This window comes from Lipotes vexillifer, unplaced genomic scaffold, assembly GCF_000442215.2.
Source record: "Lipotes vexillifer unplaced genomic scaffold, Lipotes_vexillifer_v1.1 scaffold382, whole genome shotgun sequence".
In the NCBI taxonomy this organism is placed as follows: domain Eukaryota; kingdom Metazoa; phylum Chordata; class Mammalia; order Artiodactyla; family Lipotidae; genus Lipotes; species Lipotes vexillifer.
Genome location: NW_006780611.1, coordinates 7,577,358 through 7,600,840, shown reverse-complemented (window position 1 = coordinate 7,600,840; position 23,483 = coordinate 7,577,358). Strand labels below are relative to the sequence as shown.

The 23,483-nt window shown below is 47.7% G+C and overlaps 1 protein-coding gene across 1 annotated transcript in view; it reads right to left on the bottom strand.

Annotated features, from left to right (window-relative positions):
• Positions 1–10,358: 10,358 nt before the first annotated feature.
• DESI1 (desumoylating isopeptidase 1) overlaps positions 10,359–23,483 on the bottom strand; it is a 20,469-nt gene continuing 7,344 nt past the window's right edge. The window contains exons 2-6 of the mRNA XM_007453967.1: positions 17,497–17,518; positions 16,307–16,376; positions 13,211–13,320; positions 12,421–12,543; positions 10,359–10,674 (exon numbers count right to left, since the gene is read on the bottom strand). Of these exons, the coding sequence (XP_007454029.1) occupies positions 10,581–10,674; positions 12,421–12,543; positions 13,211–13,320; positions 16,307–16,376; positions 17,497–17,518 (419 nt within the window). The 3' untranslated portion in view covers positions 10,359–10,580. The remainder of the gene's footprint in view (positions 10,675–12,420; positions 12,544–13,210; positions 13,321–16,306; positions 16,377–17,496; positions 17,519–23,483) is intronic.

Sequence of the window (23,483 nt, the reverse complement as noted above, 5' to 3'; positions counted from 1 at the left end):
AAAAAAGAATCCACCTGCCAATGCAGAGGATATGGGTTAGAGCCCTAGTCCAGGAAGATCCCACAAGCCGAGGAGCAACTAAGCCGGTGCACCACAAATACTGAGCCTTTGCACCACAACTACTGAAGCCCATGCGCCTAGAGCCCGTGCTCTGCAAGAAGAGAAGCCACCGCAATGAGAAGCCCGCGCACTGCAAGGAAGAGTAGCCCCGCTCGCCCCAACTAGAGAAAGCCCGTGCACAGCAAGGAAGACCCAACGCAGCCAAAAATAAATAAATAAATTCATTAAAAAAAAGAAGCCTTCCTGGACACCTCTCTATTCACAACTATTTAACCATCACTTTGACTTTGGAGTCAGTTCTAGGTGTCTTCCCAGCTTCACCAACCATGTGACTTTGGACAAGTCACTTCACCACTCTGAGGCTTTGTGTCCCCATCTGTAAAATGGGAAGAACACCACCTACTTTGTAGGGTTGCTTTATGCATGAAAAGAAATAATAAATATAAAAAAGCCCACATAGCAGGCCCTCTCCAAAGAAGAATTTGTATAGATGTGCTTGATACTGTTACTAATTAAACGGCTATTTCATGTCAATAGCATTAAAAATGTTCAGACCCTTTGAGCCAACAATTCAACTTTTAAAAAAATTAATTTGTCTGCGTTGGGTCTTCATTGCTGCGCGCGGGTTTTCTCTAGCTGTGGCAAGCAGGGGCTACTCTTCATTGCAGTGAACGGGCTTCTCATTGTGGTGGCTTCTCTTGTTGTGGAGCATGGGTTCTAGGCGCACGGGCTTCAGTAGTTGTGCCCCACGGGCTCTAGAACGCAGGCTCAGTAGTTGTGGTGCACGGGCTTAGTTGCTCCACGGCATGTGGGATCTTCCTGGACCAGGGCTCGAACCCGTGTCCCCTACATTGACAGGCGGATTCTTAACCACTGCGCCACCAGGGAAGCCCTCAACTTTTAGAAAATAAGAAAAGGAAAAAAATTGGAGATTGGTTAAATTAATTATGATCGATCCATCAGTAAGATGAATTGCTGTGAAGCCTTGAAAATCTGTGTTGTAGAATATTGAACATGGAGAAAGCATAATCCCATTTTTCTAATGGAAAAGTAGCTGACTGTCTCTGGATGCTGGCATTATGGCAAATTTCAAAGTCCTTTCCCCCCTTAGAAATGCATTAGCCGCAGCTTCGTCTTCTCTAAGATTCTCTATTTCTTCCTCCAGAAGCCAGAGCCAAAGGCCCACCTCCACTCCCCTCTGTATTTGTGTGGGTTGCCCTCCAGCTTGCCAGCGTGCCTGGGTAGAGGCAGGCGTTTTTGCTACATCCACCGTCTTTGCCCTCACGCCTGTGATCAACTCTGGCAGTTTTGGTCATACACACACTCCACACATCTATGAGTGGCACTGATGTGCACAATACTTTTGATAGGCCTGTTTGTTTTTCTGTCTTGGTAGCTTCTGTACCCTGAGGAGATAACTGGAGGCAAAGTCAGGAGAACCACAGTGAGGTCCCTGATAACCAAAGGGACTTGCACAGGTCACCTTCCTTTGCTGGGCCTCAGTTTCTTTATCTATACAAATGGGGATGTAATCTTCACCTGTGGACAGTGACTGTTGCCTGCCATTCCAATAAACGAAGAATGTTGACTGCCATTTCAGTTCTAGAAAGATCAAGCCGTCAGCCACTGCAGATGCCCCCACGCCTCACACCATGGTGGGCCCTGAGGGGAATTCAGTGATGGAGGAAAACAGGAAGCATTATGTACTTTGGAGACTGGCCCTAGATAATAAAGATGCATATCTAGGGAATGATTTCAATGAGCCCAGACTCTTTCATCTTCCCATACATAGAAAAGCACTAAAATAACTGAGATGTCTGTTTTTGTGATTAGCAATAATCTTTTGATGTTTTTTTCCAGCAAACAACTCCTGTATATCCTGGCACCTCCCTTACCGCTTTGGAGCAGGTCCTCAGAGCTGTCTGAGAGGCTGTCTCCCCATCTATAGGCCTCAGTAAGTTCCCCAAATAAAACATAACTCGCAGTTTTTAGGTCGTGTGTGTGTGTTTTTCTTTAGCGGACATAGTAATAACTTATATTTATTGATCCCTTACTATGTGCCAGCCCCCATACTGGACACTTGATCACATACCTTCATTCACTCTGACAGCATCTCTAGGAGATGTTACTGTCTCCACTTGGTGCAGAAAAAGGAAAGGGATGCACTGCACGGAGCACCTGAGTGAGGTACTTTCTGCAGGCACAAAATTTAAGAGGGAATCAAAAAGCTCAGTAACCAAAACAAATAGCATTTAAAAAAATTTATTGAAGTATAGTTGATTTACAACAAATAGCATTTTAATGTAATTTTTAAAAAAATCAAAATTAGATGATGAACAAAATATCAAGAAAAAAATTTTAAGGACAGGATGAATAACTGTGTCCAGCTGAGGAGCCATGCTGGAGAGGCAAAAGGAAAAATCTGTCTTTCTTTCCAGGCCCTGTGACAGAGTTTGGTTCAGTCATTAAACAATTGTTGTGCCAGACACTGTGTTCTGGGTCCCAGGAACACTGTAGGACCCTGCCCTCAAGAAGCTTTTGTTTCCTGTAGGATGCAGATAGCAAATGGAACCATCTCCATGGGAGGGAAGACTGAACTCTTTTTTTCTGCACCTCCTGTTCCATCTAGATCTGGTTTCTATGACTCTGGGTGCTGGCAGGGCCCAAGACCCTTCCCAGGGTTCACCTCCTCTAGAGCCTGTTGGTGGGGCTGGAACTGCCTAGATTAATCTCTGATATCTCACAGTCAATACCTGTTCCTTTGCTTAAGAATTCCTAGGGAACTGGGTAAATGCAGATACCTGGGTCCCACCCCTGGTTCTGGGATCTGGAAGCTGTAGGGTGGGGCCCACAGGGCAGGGCAGGTTTTTTCCTCCTAGGGTTCATCCACCTTTCCAAAGACAAACAAAGATAAGCTCCCTGACAGTAGCACACCAGTGCCTTAGATCTGTAGTGAACTAGTTTCCTTACAAGTACCTTTCACAGTCTCACCCTGGATTTTCACCACAACCCATTTCACAGATGAGGCCTCTGAAACTCAGAGGGGGACAAGTGAACTGCCCTGAGGCACAGACTCAGGAAGACCAGGTGGGGTAGCCCTTATGGCCATCAGTGTGTCCCTTTAAGAGGGAGGCTCATCCCTGGCAGCTGGTGCTCAGGGAGGCCCCAGGGAGAGGGAGGGGCAGGACTGGGGAACTGGGACTGGGAGGTCTGGCCAGAAGGATGTTTCCAGAGCACCAAAGGAAGGCAGGCCTGAAAGCAGGGGGCCTGAGACCCCAGCCTGGCAGAATCCTGATCAGAAAGGAAGACTCTTGGCCCCTCTGGGCCAGACAGTGGCTGAGGTTTGGAGGTTAGTGACTTCTGTGTTTGCTTTGGGCAGTGTAGCTCTTCCCTGGTGCGTTTCACTTACTTTTAAGAACCCTCTGAGGTGAGTACCTTTGCACTGTATAGTCAGTTTCCAGAGGTAGGTACTGACACCAGAGATGTGAAGTGGTTGTCTCAGAGTCACAGCAGAGCCAGGATTCTCATTCAGTTCTGTTCCCCCAAAGCCCACACTTTTCCCTGACCCTGGCTGTTGGTAGAAGGCCAAGTGTCCACATGTTGCTGAGTGAATGAATATAGGAGGTGTTGACCCTCTTTCTCCCTACCTGGAGAGTGGCCTTCTGAGGGTAGGCAGTCCCAGCCCCAGGGGCAGCCTCGGTAAAGTGGGGGTAGAGTCAGACCGACAGTTCCTAGGGCTGCCCCTTCAAAGCCAGGTGACCTTGGACAGGTGCCTCCCACTCTGAGCCTGTTTCACATTAATAAATGGGGCCACCACTGCCAGCCTCTCTGAGCTGTCAGGAAGATGAGGGGTGCAGGGAAGGAGAAGTGCTTAAAGAAGTGCAAAGAACAGGTCAGGGCTGGTTGCTGGTTTTAATTCCGTCTCCAGGGGCAGTGGGAAATTGGAGAGACTGTGGATGTGGGCTGGTTTTTTCTCCATTTTTCAAAATGCCAGCAGTGCTTACATTGTTTTCACAATAAATAAGTCCATTGAACTTACGCTGAAGGGCAGGGCACATGCTCAAAGGTGGTGTTTGTGGAAGGGTGGAGGCTGTTGCTGGGTTGTCATAGGCCCCCTTGGGGCTCCCTTAGCCAGACAGTGGGGACAGGGATGGCACTGCCCCACCTGGGGCTGGGGGGCAGGGGCAGCAGCCCCCCCAAACCTGGTGTTAGTGACCTCTGCAGATCAGAAGTCAGCCCCAGGACTGTGAGAACTTGGGCAAGTCACTCCTCACCTTTCAAACTTCACTTGGGGGATGAGGCTGGTGGGGTGGGGTGCGGTGTGGGGGAGTTTCCCTGGAAGGGGCCTTTGAGGCTGATACAGAAACTGCCAGATGCAGAAACAGGCCCAGAGAAGGGATGGCTTTGATCAAGGTCTCTGAGGCAGAGGCTCCATCCAGGTTGGTCTGTGTCCAAGTTCAGGGTTTTTATGATCTGCCCTCCCCCGAAATGTCAGCCCTACCAGGACTGAACTGGTGGATTGATTCACTCAGACAAGCCTGCTCTGTGCCAGGCACTCAGGTAATCAGAGCCAGGCCCTGCCCTTGGAGAGCCCCAGCTGGGGAGAGTGTGCTGGGAGGCACCTACTCGGGGGGAGAGGTCGACCCTGGGTTAGGGAGAGGTCAGGAAGGTTCTGTAGCAGAAACGCTGGTGCTGCTTTAGCGCTAAGGGGTTGCTCTGAGGACGGGTGAGGTAAACCAAGGCTGGAGGTGGAAACTGCCTGCCTGCCGTGATAGGCACCCACATATGTAGCAGGGAGTTCGGGTTGGAGAGGTCTGGGGACAAGTTTGAGGAGAGCCTTGATCCATGAGTACAGGGAGCTTGGCTGTTGCCCCGTGGACTCTAGGGGGCGTCACGGAGAAGCTGAGATGTGCGGGGAGCAGGGCACGCTCAGGTGACCTGGGATACCCAAGACACGCCGAGTTTGGCAGTGGGCTGGGCCGCCTGGGTCCGCAGCGCCACCTGGTGTCCATCTCCCTCACTGCAGCTTGACTTCGAGGGGCTCTCTAGCTGGGGAAAAGGTAGGACAGAGATCTCTGCAGGGGACTCTGGGCTCCCAGACAAACTTGTGGACCAGGACCAGTCCCGGAACCTCTGTCCCCTTCCAAAACAGCCAGGCTTTATGGTCAAGAGCTCACATTCAGGGATGTGCCAGACCCCTACTCGATTCTTTGCCTGCCCTCTCAGGCCAGGGTCCCCATGAGAGCATGAGGAGACATGGGTCTCATGGTCCAACCTGCCAGGCTGGGCAGGAATCCTCTTACACTATCATCCCACCCCAGAGCAGGGCCCACCTCCAAGCACACATCTGTGATGAGCATCCTACTCCTATCTAAAGCTCCCTCAGGCTTTGGGGAACTTTGCTGGAATAACTTCTCCTTAGGACTTCCTCTGTCCATCCCGTCAGCCCCCCCACCCCCTCCTCCATGGTTCTCTTCCACCTTGCTGGAGCCGTACAGATCTCTACCACGTGTCAAGGGATCAAAGCCAGGTACAACAAGGCATGTCTAGCATGTGTGCCTTTGAATCCACAGATACGTCTGCAAGGATGTTCACAAAATGTTAACGTATCTTAGGATGATGGAATTTTAGGTGATTGTTTTCTCTCATCTTTGCACTTTTATTGGTTCCTTACATCTTCTAAATCTATATTATCTTTATACTCACATAACCCCAAAGTTTTCATTTTGGAAAAAACAAATTAAGAAATCTAAGCACATCCCAAACGAAGCTGGAATAGTGCAGTAAAAGTGAGTGGCTGACAGTGGCTCTGCAGTCCTGTAGCTCTTGCCTTTGCATGTTTCACAGGGGCTGTTCCATTTTTCCTGGCACTCTCAGCTCCTGGGGGCAGGGACCAAACCAATTTCCAGAGCTTCTTCACAGCTCTGGGCACAGAGCAGATGCACAATACACCTCACCTCTTGCCTGACAACTGCGCTATCCTCCTCTCTGGTTTTCTCTGCCCCTCTACCAATTTCCAGAGCTTCTTCACAGCTCTGGGCACAGAGCAGATGCACAATACACCTCACCTCTTGCCTGACAACTGCGCTATCCTCCTCTCTGGTTTTCTGCTGCCCCTCTTGCCACCCGCCCACCCCAACTCCCCCCACCCCCAGTCTGTTCTCAACAGTGCAAATCAATCACATCATTCTTTGACCTACAAGGCCCTGCACTGTTTGGCCCACCGGCCCCTCCAGAAACTATACCACCTCCCACCAACCCCTCTGCTCATGCACCAACTGCTCTGGCCCCCCGTTCAGTCCCTCCAACATTCTTTCACTTGCTGCTCCCTCTGCCTGGAATGCTCTTCCCTCAGATCTGTGCTTTGTCATTTAGGTCTCAGATCAAACATTACCTCATCACACGAGGCTTCCCCAGCCTCCTAAAACATCCCCCTGTCCCCCCCGACTCCCACCACACACTATGCTGCCACCTGGTTTTATTTCTTCCCTAGTGCAATTGCCACCTGAGATTGCCGAACTTGTCTACCCTGTCTCCCCAAGTCTCCCCCAGCTTCCCCAGAATTTAACCCCTGCCCGGGCAGGGGCCTTATCAGTCCTGCTCACCAATGTACCCCAGCAAAGAGCCCAGTGCTGCTTGACACATGGTAGGCTCCCAGGGAAGTTTGTGGGGTTGAATGAACGAATCCCACAGTGACTTGTCATGAGTCACAAAGTCTAAGGGTAAAATATCTGTTTTCTGCCATTCCCCCCACCTGATGCAAACAGTGCAAGTCTGCAGTACCTTATCTTGTAAACCGTCCTCAGCACAGAGAATTGGCCGGTGCCTCGGCACAGAGCTGGCTGGCAGGAGTCCTCAGTCGGTGGCTGTTGAATGGATTCTGTCCTCGGCCTGACATTCATTGATCATTTAATCTGTGCCAGGCACTGGGCAAAATGCATTCCATTTACTCTCTTCAAAACCACCCTGTGAAGTAGGTACCAGTTCCCCCATTTTACAGATAAGGAGATAGACTGGCCCATATTTGGCAAAGTTAGGACTTCAGCCCAGGCTGTGTGATCTCAGATCAGGTGCACATTTTTTTTTGGCTGTGCCACGTGGCTTGCAGGATCTCAGTTTCCCGACCAGGGATTGAACCCGGACCACGGCAGTGAAAACACCAAATCCTAACCTCTAGACAAACCACGGAACTCCCCCAGACCAGGTGTTCTTAAAGGACTCCTGCTTCTGAAAATGTCAGCTCTTGGGAAGCAAATATGTCAGCCAAAGCCACCTAGCCTCTGTGTCCTCTGGAAAGACAGAATCTCTTGTTTAAGCTAGCATGTTGGAAGGACACAGTGCTTCAATGATGAGGTCTCAGCTGGGTGGTGGTGAGAACACAGCCTGGATTCAAGAGCTCAGCCACTCGCCGCATGGATAACTTAGTTTCTCTGCACCTGTTTCCCCATCTGTAAAATGGGACCACTGCTCACATCTCACGTCCATTGTGAGTGGAAGGTGCTCACTCAAAGTGGCCTGACTGAACCTGCAGACACCAGCAGCCAAGCTGATGAGCCTGGTAGTATCAGGGGACATTCAGAGAGCTGTCCACCCACCCCAACACTCGTTCAGTGAGGTGACAGTAACAAGGTGGGGAGAGATCCCTGGGGCCACAGTCCCAGCCTACAGCCAAACTGAAGCAAGAAGTGAACACTTCTTGGTGAGGTCAGAGGTCCTCTGAGATCTCAGAGGTTGGGGCCAGCAGGTCAGGCTTTTGAGTCTTACTCCACCCCCAGTCACGAGGTAACCTTGGGCAAGTCGAATTCTCTCTGGGCCCTTTCCCCATCTTTATAATCCAATGGTGAAAGTCATACATTCTTCTCTGCTATTGACACTTCTTATCCACAAGGCGTACAATCAAGCAAAGGCGGCAGAGCCAGACTCAGCATATTTAGGCTCAGAGGGAGACAGATGAAGCAGCAGCCTGGAGTTGCTTCATGATGGATGCATACCCAGACCTTCAAGCGCTACCCAGATGCCGCAGGCAGAAATGAGTTTATTGCATTAGAAAAAAATACCAAAGAAAAACAGCAAACACCTCCGTACTAGACACAATTATTAGTTTGACTTCAAGGGCGAAAAGGAATCTCAAAGGTACAAACTTTATTTCTGGGAGGGGGTGAATCTCATTCCTCCTCCTCCTTCCCTGTCCCTTTAAACCAATGGACCTGGATAGAGGTGTCCACCTGTGTGATATAATCACACACATCTTTCTCATCCTGCTTGCCTGTGCACACCCGTGTGGAGCTAGCTGGTCACAGTGAGCAGGCTCCTGAGGTTCTGGGATAGACAGAGAAATGTGAGGATGGGGCTGGGGGCGTTCCTAGCCTGAGACCAGGTTTCCAGTTAGTGATGGTGGGACTAGGGTGGGGGAGGGAGGGCTCGCCTTCCTGCAGAGCTGAGAAGACGGCTCACTGATCCCTCCTTCTCCCCCCACAAACCCTAAGGCACAGGCATTGGCACAAGTGGCTGTTGCACATGAAGGGTGTCTTTCAATGAACCAAGTGACTCAAAGTCTCTCAGGGGAGCCACTCAGGCTAACTTCGTGGTACAGCCCTGGGTCTGGAGGTGACTACTGGAAGGAGAGCAATCAGCTGAGCCTGGACGTGGGGGAGGAGAGAGAAGAGAAGGAGTTTGTGATGCCCATCATGCTCTGGCCAGAGCTGAGTGCCCTGGGCAGAGAGGTCTGGAGCAGGAGCCTGGAAGGGAGAGAGTGCTGGGCAAGGCAAGCTGAAAAAGGAGAGAAACCCAGCAGCCGAGAAGCAGAGCAATGGCCTTGGTCCACATGCTGCCCTCCCAGGAGAAAGCCGGCCTGAAACCCATTCTCCACGCCCCAATTCTGCCAGTTGGTCAACATTAAATAACAGCCCCTGATAGTTTCTGCTCTAATGTATTATTACCATGCACACCGGCCAACAAGTGGGTCTTGAGAAGAATTAAAGTGCTCACTGGTTTGGCTTCCAATCTTAACAGTTCCAAAATGTCACTTGACATCACAGCTAGTCATCATGGACGTGCCCTGGTCAGGTCACAGGCAAACACTAAGGCAGAATAACATCTTGTCCTCTAGCTGAGACCCTGATGATGCCAACTGCCATGGCTAATGGCAGAGATGGGAGGAGATGAGGCCAGAGGTGAGCAGCAGCTTTTTGGTGAGGAAAGGCACCTGCTGCAGGCCAGAGGCCAGGAAAGAGAACATAATTCAAGTCTGAGAAGTGGCAGGAGCCATGGCATGAGGGGCCTGAGGATGCCAGGGCTGGGACTCAGGTACCACGCAGCTGAGTTATTCTCCACATTCACTCTCCCAAGTTAAAGGAGGTTCACGTGAAGAAAGAGAATATGAAAGCCTTTCCAGATTAGAAACTTCCAGATTATTTGTTGCCTATAAGCTCCTAGCAGCAGCTCTTTATGAAAATGCCCACTCATGCCCTCAACCTTGCTTCTTTAAAGTCAGAATGACACCAGAAATAACACGTGCCTTCAAAACACATTTAGGATAAGGTAAAAATCCCTATCAGAAATAACTCTAAATTTTCTTGCCACCTTGTTTCTGCATCATTATTCTTGCTACATCAGGGATATTTTCCAAGAGCAGGGAATCATTCCCCCTTGGCCCCTAGCTGAATACTGCATATCGGTCTGGGTAGGGTGGGTACAGTGACTGCAAATAACCTACATTATTACTTGCAGACAAAAGGTCTCTGCTGCTCCAGACCTTCATTAACTATGACAGGTCAGCTATGCTGAGGAAATGCAGCCTGTAGACAGCAAAGCAGGTTCTCCAAGACTGATGTCAGAGGACTGGCAATCAGTCTAGGTGGAGGGAGGAATGGCTTTATCCTGTTTCCTCTGGCCTGACACTTGCTGCTACTCCCCCTCCACCTTGAGGCTTTTGGTTGCTCCAGCCCGCCCCGTGGCCTTGCTTGGGGGAGGGAGGGAAGGTGAGAGAGATCGTGGCTAAAGAGCGCACTTAGGTTGGGTTAGTCATCCTGAAACTGGCCCCATGTGCACCAAATCCTTTGGTTCATTTAATGGTGGAGAGTAACCGTTTCCAGGTCATGGATAATGTAAAACTCACCTGGGTCCCACAGGTGGTGGCAACCTGGGTAGAGTGTGGGCATTCTCTGGAAAGAGGTTCTGGGCTGGGGCTCCCCTAGACTGTGTCTCTTGCTTTCTGCTTAAACAAATGCCCTCTGTTTCTCCAGTGTGGAGGACGCTTAGGAAGCAGCGTCAAAAGTGAACTCACAGACAAGACAGCCTTAATAAATTAGTATAATACTATTAGAAGGGATGGCATTTTGTTCTGTTTCTTAGCAGCATTGTTCTACATGCAGCCTGACGACCTCCTTCCCTGGGAAATTTAAAAAGCCGTTCCCTGGTTGTTAGCTCTGATGTAAAATTATAAAATAGAAATCTGGTAGGGTTTGTTTTGTTTAAAAAGGAAAAGCCCTGGTGAGGCAGGGCGGTCCCATGCAGTCCTGTTAGCTCTGGCCGTTGGGTCGGCCCACCGTGCTCCCTCCGGGAGGCTGGATCTGGATGGAGTCCAGGAGGGGCCTCAGGGCCTGTCCAAAGGGCCTGCAGAGAGAACAGACACGGGAGCTGGAGTGGGCTCTCAGACGCAGACTGCCACAGCTGGCCGGCGCGCCCAGCTCTGCCCACATGTGCAGCAGCACTGCCATGCCAGGAAAAAGCTCGCTACAGTCCATTTAATTTTCTCACCTACCTCATACATCCTTTTTCATAGAGGGGATCTCTACATAGCTGCTCTGCATTTTTACTCCTGGTGTCCCCTCCTTAGTAAATGCTACCATCGTACTACCTTTGCCTACTGGTTAGCTGTGGTTTGAAAAGGTTGGTGACATACTGGGAACTACAGCTTTCTGTACTTTCTGTACTTGTATTTTTAATTCTCAAGGTACAAGAAGATAAAGTTTAAGTGAGGAAGCTGAGGTAAAAGAAAAAGGATATGAAAAAGAAAAAGAAGTGAGGATGGCACAGAATTGGACTCCTCAGGGAACTGAGGTCTTCTAGGGAGTACAGGAAAAACTCAGGAAAAATGACAGGTGCAGGATGTCAGAAGGTGTTAATGCCACTGTATAAAGGGCTCCCAGTTCGCTCTCAGAGTAGCTTAGCTGGAAAAAAGACCACAAATACTGTAGTCTTAGAGACTTTCCAAGATTACTGCAACTTTAAATTCGGTTGCCCACAACACATCTCAGTTACTGGCTTTCTATTTCTTCGGTGATACTGCCATTTTTGAAAACCACCCCCAAATTCAAAGGAAATGAAATATTCTAAAGCATAAACTGATGAAACGAAGAAATACTAACCCCAATTCCAACAAGTCCAGGAACCCCACCCATCAAATAATAACAGCAAGAACATTCCAGCTACTCGGGTTTGCTCAGGGCCCAATAACCTAGATCCTTCAGCAATGCTGTGGTGTTTAACACACCCACCAAGGAATAGGAGCCAGGACTGGGATGTGGGGCTCTCCTCACCAGCTCTACACAGACAATAGCCTTCTTTCCTGTGTAAGTTTTTCCTGAGGGGCTCCTACCTGGGTGCGAAGAACAGCTCACCACGCTGAGTCTGCTAAACGTGCCAGGATCCCTGTTGAACAGGTCCCCAGTTCAGGAGAAACTGAGTCAGAGTCAGCAAATGGACCCGGTCCTAGAGTGGGCAGAGGCTGCCTGAACGCAATCAACAGCAAAGGGAGGGGTGTGTGTGATGGCATTGGGGGTGCCTAGATGATGGCCCACAAAGCTTGGACCACGTCAGGGAGGGAGGGGCTACACAGTGTTTTTGAAGAAAACATCTACCGAAGGCTGACTGTGCGCTACGAGGTACGAGGGCGATTAGGAGGTTTGAAGGTGCCAGAGAACGCAAGGTGCATGGGAAGAAGGACGAACAACAGTTTCAAAACAAGTCACTGTACTAATTCTCTGACCTACTCTTGGCTCGTCTATCTAAACCGCCTTTTAAGTGGGCACTTCTGGGGAGTGGCGTGCTTCATGTGCAATGGGGAAGACAGATGCCAGGACTCTGTACAAACACTGGGGCCAGAGTCAACTGGGTTTCTAAGTTCTGCAGTTGCACTCAGGTCAGGATAGAGTTGGTCCAACTCCAAGGAGGGTGAAGGTAACACAGGTGAGCACCCGAGAGTAGAAAGAATGGTGGCATTCTATGTTAGAAGCTGCCACCATGACACCCCACCCAGCTTGGGAGGATTCTGCTGAGAACAGTGGGGGCAGATGTGGGCCAGAGGAGAGGCCCTGTCTGTGAATGGGGATTTCAAAGGCAGAGACAGAGGCCACTTACGTGGAGAGAACTTCAGAGGGAAGGTCAGTGATGTAAGAAGGGATCTTCCGTCCGGTCAGGAACTGTGCCACTTCATTGCTGAAGGTGTTACAGTTGTGTTCAAAGAGGTTGTAGGCTTCACCTCTGTACATTGTGAGAAGGTTTGGGAAACAGATATGAAAGTCAGCAACCATGTATGGGAAACCATTCAAACCAGGTAACAGAATGGTGAGCACAGCTGAATTTGAGGACTGCGATTTCCCCTCTCTTACACTCCAAAAGGAGTGCCTGATTTGCCACTCTGGGCATTTTAAGGGAAGGATGAAATAAACACATTTGGCTCCTCCACAGTTTCAGGAGAATCTTTATAGTCACAAAAGCAGAGCTACAGGGTTAGAGTTTAACACTTCAAATTGACTAAAGCTTCTTTAAGAGAAAATATGCCCAAGTTTGTATTTTATCCCAACCTCTCTACAAACCCCGTTTTCGATTTTCAGGATAAAATACTGCTGTTGAGAGCAGCATGTGCTGAAATAGCAGCAGCTGATTTTAATCAGAAGGAATAACCAGCCCTTCCTTTCCTCAAAAGTTTCAGCAGTACATATGCTGGCATGGAACAGTGGCCTTGGAGGCAATGCTGAGCTCTTTTTGTGTAATGATTAACTGCTTTCCCTTCATATTTATTCAGCAAATACCAGGTCAGACCTTGCGCTGAGTGTTCTGGGGGAAATGACCTGGTGGCTGCCCCTGCGGGCCAATCATCTAGTGGGGGAGACAGACACAACTAACCACCACCCCTGTCTCCACTCACCGGAACAGAGACTCCCCCAGGGAGGACAGGTACTCCAGGAAGATTTCTTCTGTGACTTCTGTACTCCCCACATCAACCACAGAATCTGGGGGCCCAAGCAACGTACCTCCCTAAAAAAGCCAACCCAAAGAAAGTCAGTAAATCACTCTCTCCACTGAATTTTTTCATGTGGCTTCCCACATGAAATGTTCTGCTCCAACAACTTTTAACTCTCAGAGCACCCAGGACAGATGAAGGGTTATTATTATTTTTTTAATTTATTTACTTTTAAAATTTATTTTTGGCTGCATTGAGTCTTTGTTGCTGCGCTCGGGCTTTTCTCTAGTTGTGGCGAGCCGGGGCTACTCTTCGTTGCGGTGCGCGGGCTTCTCACTGTGGTGGCTTCTCTTGTTGCGGAGCACAGGCTCTAGGTGCGCGGGCTTCAGTAGTTGTGGCACCCAGGCTCAGTAGTTGTGGCTTGTGGGCTCTAGAGCGCAAGCGCAGTAGTTGTGGTGCATGGGTTTAGTAGCTCCACAGCATGTGGGATCTTCCTAGACCAGGGCTCGAACCCGTGTCCCCTGCATTGGCAGGCGGATTCTTAACCACTGAGCCACCAGGGAAGCCCAAGAGTTAGTTCCTATTTGTGTCAAGGTTATAATGGCTTAGAGCTCCCTGGAGACTTTCCATCGCCACGTGCTGGCAACAAGGCTAAGAAGTCAGGTGTCCTGTTTCTGGCAGGGCCCTGGGAAGCTTAGTCTCCTGCAGGTCAGACTCCTGACACTGTCCATTCATTCAGGTGATAAAAGGATAGAAACCCGGAATCTGAAGTCTCCCTTTGGCCCCAACATGCCTACTCACGAGGGCAGAACAGGACGACCAGAAATGGCTCACACTTGACAGGCCATCTTTCCAGGTCTATATTCATAATGTATGCAGCCAGTTCTTTTTTGTGACACACTTGATATCCCTTGTAACACTGGGAAAATGTGAAGAACTGTGAGGAAGCTGGCAGGCTGGCAAATATTTCCACAATTCAGTTCCTTTTTGATCTGTGAGGCTAATTTAACGAGGTGATAGGGTTCCTCTGGCAAGGGAGTTAATGGTCCCCGAAAGACCTACAGAAAAGTCTCAGCCATGGGTTAACAGACTGCCATAGCAGACTCAAGGAGAGACTGAGGTCCTGGGGGAAAACAGCCAAGCAGAAAGCAACAGGGTCACTGAAGAGGAGAGAGCTGGGAATGGGCTGAGGAGTAAGGGAGAGTACTCCAGAGCAGAGCTCCCTGAAAAGATCATAAATTCACACAATAGCAGCTATTGAGCACCTACTATGTGCCTGACGTTGTTCTAAGCACTGGGGAAAACATGGTGAGCAGGATAATTATTGTAGTCAGAGTTGCAAGAAACTAAAAGGTCATTATTCAACCCCCTATTATTCACTCATATGACAAGTATGTATTGAGAACTTACTATCTGCCAGGCCTTATGCTAGGCATTGGACAAAACAGATGAGATTCTTGCCCTCATGGAGCTTATAGTCTACCAGGGAAGGCAAAAAAAAAAATCCCATAAACCATGTATAATTACGAACTGCGATAGGGTCTTGTTGGAAAAAGCACTGCTGTCAGTACTTAAGACAGGAGACCTTCCCAGTCCGAAGGGTCAGAGAAGACTTGGCTGAGAAAGTGACATTGAGTTCATCTGGAGAATGGAGAGGCATAACCACATGAAGGATCAGGGAGGTAGACTGAAGTCAGAGGACAGGTTTAAATGTCCAAGGTGCGTTCAAGGAATGAGAAGAGGGGGGTGGGGAAGGGCACAACCTGCAAAGAGGCCACCCAGAGAGAGAGACCGAGACCAGATCAGATGGGGCCTTGTAGGCTATGCTGAGCTTTCTTGTTTTTATTCCAAGAGCAACGGGCAGAGTACTGACTTAAGCAGGGGAATGCCATGATCAGATTTTCATTCTGAAACAATCACTTTGCCTCCTGTACAGAGAACTGACTGAGAAGGAATAGTAGATGAATTGCTGTCGTCCCGGCTAGAAATGAGGGTGGCCTGGATTAAGGTGAAAGCTCTGGAAAAATGAGACGAGATGAAGAGAATTAGACTGGTTTAAGGTACACTTACAAGATAGAACAGACGTGGGCTTAACGAAGGACTTGTTATATGAAGTGGGGGGGGCCAGTGGGAGGAAGAGAAAAAAAATGACTTCCCATTTATAAGTATCAAAATGCATGGTTTGGACTTCCATGGTGGCACAGTGGTTAAGAATCCGCCTGCCAATGCAGGGGACACGGGTTCGAGCCCTGGTCCGGGAAGATCCCACATGTCGTGGAGCAACTAAGCCCATGTGCCACAACTACGGATCCTGCACTCTAGAGCCCACATGCCACAACTACTGAAGCCCGCGTGCCTAGAGCCTGTGCTCCGCAACAAGAGAAGCCACCACAATGAGAAGTCCATGCACCTCAACAAAGAGTACCCCCCCCTTGCTGCAACTAGAGAAAGCCTGCACGCAGCAACGAAGACCCAACGCAGCCAAATAAATAAATTTAAAAAAAGAATTTTTTTTGGTCTTTGCTTGAGTACCTCCTGTGACGACCCTTAGACAGCTACGACAGAAATTTTCTGGAAAAGGGCATGGGCTTTGGAGTCAGAGAGACGTGAGTTTTAGTACTGGTGCTGTAACTGGCCATGTAACTTTGGGCAACTCACTTTACCTCTCAGAGCCCTCATAGTTCACACTGACTGAGCTTCACATTGACTGAGTTCATACCATGCATAAGGCACTGAGCTGGTGATGGTGATAGAAGAATGAGACAGTCTCAGCTTACAAGGAGCTTACACAGGGCTCCCCCTGGAGACTCAGGAACAGCCCACTTCACCATAACATGCTCAGTGTGACACAGAGGGACCACGAATACCATGGGAGCAGAGGGGAGGTCAGCTAGCTGGAAGATCTGGGAAGGGTATTCTTGAGCTGAGTCTTAAGGTCACCATGAGGAACTATGCCACAGGCCTGTATACACTGGGCTAGAAGCCAGAACTATAGAGGAGAACAAAGTTCCTGGTCTATGGGAACCCGAGACTGCAGACAAGGCAGGGCAAGACACTCACCGGTGGACAGCTGGAGATACCGCCACTGCCGAAGAAGAACTCATCCTTGTGTACAACTATGGAGGTGTGCCTGCAATGCAGAGAAGAGGCAGAATAAGCCAGAAAGCTTAAAATTGGTCCGAGAAAAAGCAAACACCACACTGCAATGAGAGTGATTTCTGCCTAAGGATATGACTTATAAGGTCAACATCTTTATAAAACTAACCAAACAAAGGTAAGATAAATACCATAGGCCAGAGTTTCTCAACTGTGGCACTACTGACATTTGGGGCTGGCTAATCCTTTGTTGTGGGGACTGACCTGTGCATTCTAGAATGTTCAGCAGATCCTGGCCTTTACCCACTAGATGGCACTAGCATTACCTGCCTCCGCTGTGACGACAAACATGTCTCCAGACATCGCCAAAGGTCTCCTGGGGGCAGAACTGTCCCTTGTTGAGAACCACCGCTGTAGATCATGTAAGCAGAGAGGAGTCCTTACAGATTCACCCCAGTATTAACAAATCAATTACTGAAATAAATCTCTGCAGACCAAGGTGTGTTCCCAGACTTTTTAAACAGGAGCAGTTAACCTGGACCATGTTGAGAGAAAGACCAGATGATAAGTGTGAAACTATTTCAGGTGAAGGTGCTCATATTACTTCTTGGTTCGAGTCAAACAAAGCAAAGGGTCATTCTGGTCAACCAATATGTCAGCAGGCTCTAGGATCCAGAGAGAACGCTGACCTAAGGTTTTCTCAGAAATGGAACTGAGCCCAGCCACCACCTTGTGTCTGACAGGGATGGGTCTGAGAGACCAAAGTAGAATGTGCTCTAAGACAGACATGTGGGATACTCCTGACTTCCATAGTTAGAAAGCTTGGTCAGGGGTGTGCATGACATCATTCCGCCTTTCTTTAGGACAGGCTTTCTCAACCTCTGCACCACTGATATTTCTGGTTGGAAAATTCTTCATTGTGGAGAGGTGTCCTGTACAATGTAGGATGTTTATAGCAGTAACCCTGGCCTTCACCCATCCACCCCAAGTCTCCAGACACTGATAACTCCTGGCTGGGAACCACTGCTTCAGAACTTGATTTGTGACTTGAGAGAGCTAGGTTTCAAACTGGAAGCCACAGATTGGAACCTGAAATGCATGGGTGCTATTTGGTTTCATAAACCAGCCAATGTAAGGAGTCCCACCCAGCTTACCAGATGCCTTCCAGTTGTTTCCCTGTGGAGAAAAAAAGAAGAGATTTAAGCACTTGGGACTAGACTAACTGGCCCCATATTTACTCCAGCCGGAGTAAATTCAGACCATCAGTCAAACCCAGAGTAACCCATTATAAACCTCCTGGGGGACTTTCTAGGAATGCAATTCTCCTCCAATAAGGTCCTTAGGTCATGACATGGTATGTTGTGTTAAATAAGCTGAAAAAATAATCAGAATCCTTAAGCAGAAGGCAAGATGGAACATTGGTATAGAGGTACCCAATTTTATGTCTGCTTTTCTTTCCCCTTTAGGGTCAACTCAACTCTGCCTTTTTAATTTCTTTGTCTCATCTACAAAACGATAGTATAGCGGACTTCCCTGGTGGTCCAGTGGTTAAGACTTCGCCTTCCAATGCAGGGGGTGTGGGTTCAATCCCTAGTTGGGGAGCTAAGATCCCACATGCCTCGTGGCCAAAAAACCAAAACATAAAAAAACAGAAGCAATATTGTAAGAAATTCAATAAAGACTTTAAAAATGGTCCACAGCAAAAAAAAAAAAAAAAGAAAAAAAAATCTTAAAAATAGTATAGAAAAACTATTGTCCACTTCTTCATGGAGCATATGTGAGGTGAAATCCTTTAGAAAATTAGAGAGCAAACTGCAGATGCCATCCATTTGAATAGTCAATGCACATGTATTCTACACCTCTATATGCCAGAAATGATGTGAGGTATGGAAATGCAAATATGAACAGATTACTGTCCTGCCGTTAAGGAGCCCAAAGTCAAATGGAAAGAGAGAGACACACGTAACTAACTAAAACACAATGTTGATAGGCTCCATAATAGTGGTAAACATAATAAAGATAATTACCTTCACGAGCTGCAATTCAACCAATGAACAAACGGGGGAGGGATGGACATTTGTGCCGGCAGGAATAGTATGTACAAATGCATAGTTGTGAGAAAGACTAAGGTCTTGCAGGGTAGAGCAAAGGGTGCAGTGATGGTGGTAAGAGGACGAGTGGCAGGCAAGGGTATGAGCAAAGTAGAGCAAACCTGGACTGAAGGCTGCCCTACACTGTGGGGCACTGAAGGTTTTTATGCAGTAGAGTGCCCTGATCAGATCCATGTTTTTAAATGATAACTGTATCTTCTAAGAGATAACTGTAGGAATAGAAGACGAATTGGAGGGCAGAGAGTAGAGAGAGCAGACGAGAGTGAGGAGGTCTTTGCAGTAGCCCACGGGAGATTCCACAGTGCTAAGGATGAAAAGGAAGGGCAGTGAAAGACATGAGAACGTTATCAAACATCACTCATTCACCTTTGGTAATAATTTCACGGTAACTGTTTATTGATTGCTGAATTGAATACTTTCAATGCTTTAGTGTTTGCCCTGTGACTTTCTAAAGGATGAAACTCTAGGCACTGTGTGGAAGGAGAGGTGATAATGATTACACCTCTCCCTTTGCATAAGTTGCACTATTTTGCCCCTGTAAGAAAGCTTTTAAAATAAGATAACAGCAGCCTAATTTTATTTTTTTTGGAAGAGACAGAAGAAACCATGGGTCCTGCATGACAACCTATTGATGGCTCAGCATAGTGTCATCAGAGGCAGTTAAGAATATGGCACAGGTTCAGAGCTGAGCTTTTTCCCTTTGCTAGCGGTGGATCTTGGGCAAGTTTACTCAACTTGAGCCACAGTTTCTTCAATACAAAGTTGTTGTAACCAGTAATGATAATCTGTATAAAGCTTCACAGTGTGTGGTACACAGAAGTTTGATAAATGGGAGATACTACATATGATAGCCTCCTTGGGGAAAAGGGTGAAGACTTTCAAAAGATAAAAGAAGGTGCTTCCCTGGTGGTGCAGTGGTTAAGAATCCGCCTGCCAGTGCAGGGGACATGGGTTCAAGCCCTGGTCCGGGAAGATCCCACATGCCACGGAGCAACTAAGTCCGTGCACCACAACTACTGAGCCTGCACTCTAGAGCCTGTGAGCCACAACTACTGAAGCCCGCACGCCTAGAGCCCGTGCTCTGCGACAAGACAAGCTACTGCAATGAGAAGCCCGCGCACCGCCACCAAGAGTAACCCCTGCTCGCTGCAACAAAAGAAAGCTTGCATGCAGCAACGAAGACCCAACGCAGCCATAAATAAATAAAGTAAAATGCAACGTTAGGGACTTCCCTGGCAGGCGGATTCTTAACCACTGCGCCACCAGGTAAGCCCTAACATTGCATTTTAAGTAGAGCTGATGTGCTCTTCTGGACTGCCACTTATAAAACAGCTTGCTGTCTAAATGGCAGCAATTTGTTGTCTATTTCCTTGGAGACATGCAATGATGCATGAAACTAGACATATAAGGGATAGTGTTTTTTCTTGACTGTTCCTGCTCTCATTTACTTTGGGAAAAACACTATACTTATATGAGAAGAAGTAGAGTGTAGTGAACAAGAACACAGGTTCCAGTGTGGACAGGCCAGGTCTGAATCCTATCAGTTCAGTCAGTGAACTAATGTTTATGAAGTGACTATTATACTTCAGGCAATATTCTTGGCAGTAGGGAAACATCAGTAAACAAAGGAGATGAAAAAAAACCTCCTTCATTGTATTTACAGGGTGGGGAGATAGGACAGTCAATAAATACTACTAATAAACATAATAAATCATAGTAGGTTAACAATAATGATAATAATAATAATGATAATAATAATAATAATGATAATAATAATAATAATAATGATAATAATAATAATAGTGATAAAGAAAAATAAGAGCAGGGTAAGGGACACTGGGAGTTTCAGGGATGGTCAGGGTGGGCCTCTTCGAGAAAGTGTCATTTGAGCAAAGGCCTGAAGGAGGCAAGGGAGGGAGCCATGCAGAGGCAGGACATGCTAGGTGTATCTGAGGGACCTTAAGGAGGCCAGTGTGGCTAGACTTGGTGAGTGAGGAGGAGAAAAGTAGGAGATGAGCAGAGGTAATCGAGGACCAGATCATATAGATGAACCTGTTGAAGTTGAGAACTTTTCTAAGCCTGAGCTGTCCAGTACGGTAGTCACTGACCACGTGTGGCTATTAAAATTAAAAGAACAAATTCAGTTCCTCAGTTGACTACTGCATTTCAAGTACTCAGTAGCCCCATGTGGCTAGCAGTTAGAGATGGGACAGTGCAGATCTAGAACATTTCCATCATTGCAGGAAGTTTTTCTGGATGGCATTGTTTAAACCTTAGTTTCCTATTCTATCAGAAAAAAAAAAAAAGCATAGTAATAGTGTCTACCTCATAACATTTCCAAGGTTAAAAGAGATGACACACAAAATAGGCCCAGCACAGTGCCTGGCACATAATATATGTCCCCCACAAACTAACTCTTCTGGGACTTCCCTGGTGGTCTAGTGGTTAAGAATCCACCTTCCAATGCAGGGAACTTGGGTTCGATCCCTGTTTGGGGAACTAAAATCCCACATGCTGCGGGGCAACTAAGTCTGCGGGCTCTAGAGCCCCCGTGCCCCAACTACTGAGCCTGCGTGCCGTAACTAGAAGGAAGCCCATGTGCTGCAACAGAAGATCCCACGTGCCGCAACGAAGATCCTGCAACTAAGACCCGATGCAGCAAAATAAAAACAAACAAACAAAAACTAACTCTTCTTTTAGCCTTCATGATTTGAAAGTGTTATGGCTGCTTTCATAGTATCTTGGTATGGAAACTACCTTTTTCCCTCGTTAGTCTATAACTGTCTCAAGGACAAGGTCAGTTTCTTATGCATCTTTGCAATTCTAGCACCTAGCAAAGAACCTGGAACAGAGATGCTACATGCACAGCTGTTGTGGTTGACACACAGTGCTAACGAGGCCAAAGTTCTTAACCCCAATCTTGGCTGCCCTGGCTTTTTACTCAAATGACTTTGCAACCCTGGCATATTGCACCCTGAGTCTGCTACTGCCTTCTCAGATGCCTATGTTCAATGACCCAGGTGGACAGGTGGCAGGTACAGATGCACCGGTTCAAACCCAGCCCTACTAAAATAATGGGTTTTTGGAGAGAGGCCTCAGAGACCATCCTGCCACTTATTTTACACCTGAAAAACAATTCAAAAGTTGTGGGATACAAACCCTACTTTATTCTGCTTGATATTCTCTGTATTGATCACTAAATTTATCTGTAAGCTGGACATTATACTTCCTCCTTATTCAACTACATCAAGGTTTGCTTAAGATCTCATCCATCCATAGAATGGTGATAGAAACTGTAGAAAAAAGACCCTCTTATTTATTCATTTTTTCATTTATTAATCCGCCTACCAAACACTTGGAGCCAACAACATTTAAAATGGATTGAGTGGATTTACATCCTTTCTTAATTTAAAGTGCTTCATAATTATCCTTATTCTCACATCTTTACATGATAGAGTGGAACAAATATTTATTAACATCATTTCAAACAGGTAAATAAAGATACATGGTTTGTCCAGTGTAAAGACAAGAAAAAAAAAGGATGTAACCATGTACTTGTTGGAGCAGCTCAGGTAGAAACGTAAGGTTGGCTACTCAGTGGCCTGCTCTCATGAGGACAAGAACGAGGATCATGGCCTCCTCTGGGGGTGACAGGCATTGTAAAGTGGGACTGAACTGATTTAAAAATTTTTTTCAGCCAGACTGAGGAACAGTAGGTGAGGAGATAGTGGGGGTTTGAGATTGAATTGGGGCACAAGGCCATTTTGGGATGTGAACTAGGCTCAGTGGATATTAGCACACTATAGGAGCAGATTGTTTTCCCACTAGGATTTCCTCAGCAAGCTGGAGAGTGGGTGGGTCAGATGGCTGCATGTCTCTAAAGCTTGCTGGCACGTCCGCTGCATTGATTTTGAAGCCTATGAGGTATGCACATGAAAACAAATGGAAGGGCTTCCCTGGTGGCACAGTGGTTAAGAATCCACCTGCCAATGCAGGGGACACAGGTTTGAGCCCTAGTCTGGGAAGATCCCACATGCCGCGGAGCAACTAAGTCCGTGCACGGCAACTACTGAACCTGTACTCTAGAGCCCGTGAGCCACAACTATTGAGCCTCGTGCCACAACTACTGAAGCCCATGCACCTAGAGCCCATGCTCTGCAACCAGAAGCCACCACAATAAGAAGCCCACGCACTGCAATGAGTAGCCCCCTCAAAAAAAAAAAAAGAAAGAAAAAAAACCTAACGTAAAAGGGCTTCCCTGGTGGCACAGTAGTTGAGAGTCTGCCTGCTGATGCAGGGGACACGGGTTCGTGCCCTGGTCCGGGAAGATCCCACATGCCGTGGAGTGGCTGGGCCCATGAGCCATGGCCGCTGAGCCTGAGCGTCCGGAGCCTGTGCTCCGCGACGGGAGAGACCACAACAGTGAGAGGCCCGCATACCACAAAAAAAAAAAAAAAAAAAAAAGAGTAGCCCCCACTTGATGCAACTAGCGAAAGCCTGTGAGCAGCAATGAAGATCCAACACAGTCAAAAATGAAAACAAGTAAAAAAATAAATTTATTAAAAAAAAAAAAAGAATCCACCTGCCAATGTAGGGGACACGGGTTCGAGCCCTGGTCCGGGAAGTTCCCACATGCTGCGAAGCAACTAAGCCCGTGTGCCACAACTACTGAGCCTGCATGCTGCAACTACTGAAGCCCACATGCCTAGAGCCCATGCTCTGCAACAAGAGAAACCACTGCAATGTGAAGCCCACGCACTGCAACGAAGAGTAGCCCCCGCTCGCCGAACCAGAGAAAGCCCGCGTGCAACAAAGACCCAACGCAGCCAAAAATAAAAAAGAAAACAAAAAAAAGAAAACAAATGGAAGACATGGATATTAGCCCTGTTTTTCATCATGCACAACAAAGAATGTAGAGTGAGGTCCACACTAGTCAGCCATCCACTGATTGTAAAAGTACATAAAAGCCAAGGAGAAAATACTCCATCTACCTCCTCATCAATTAAGGTAATGGAGCTTGTGCATATAGA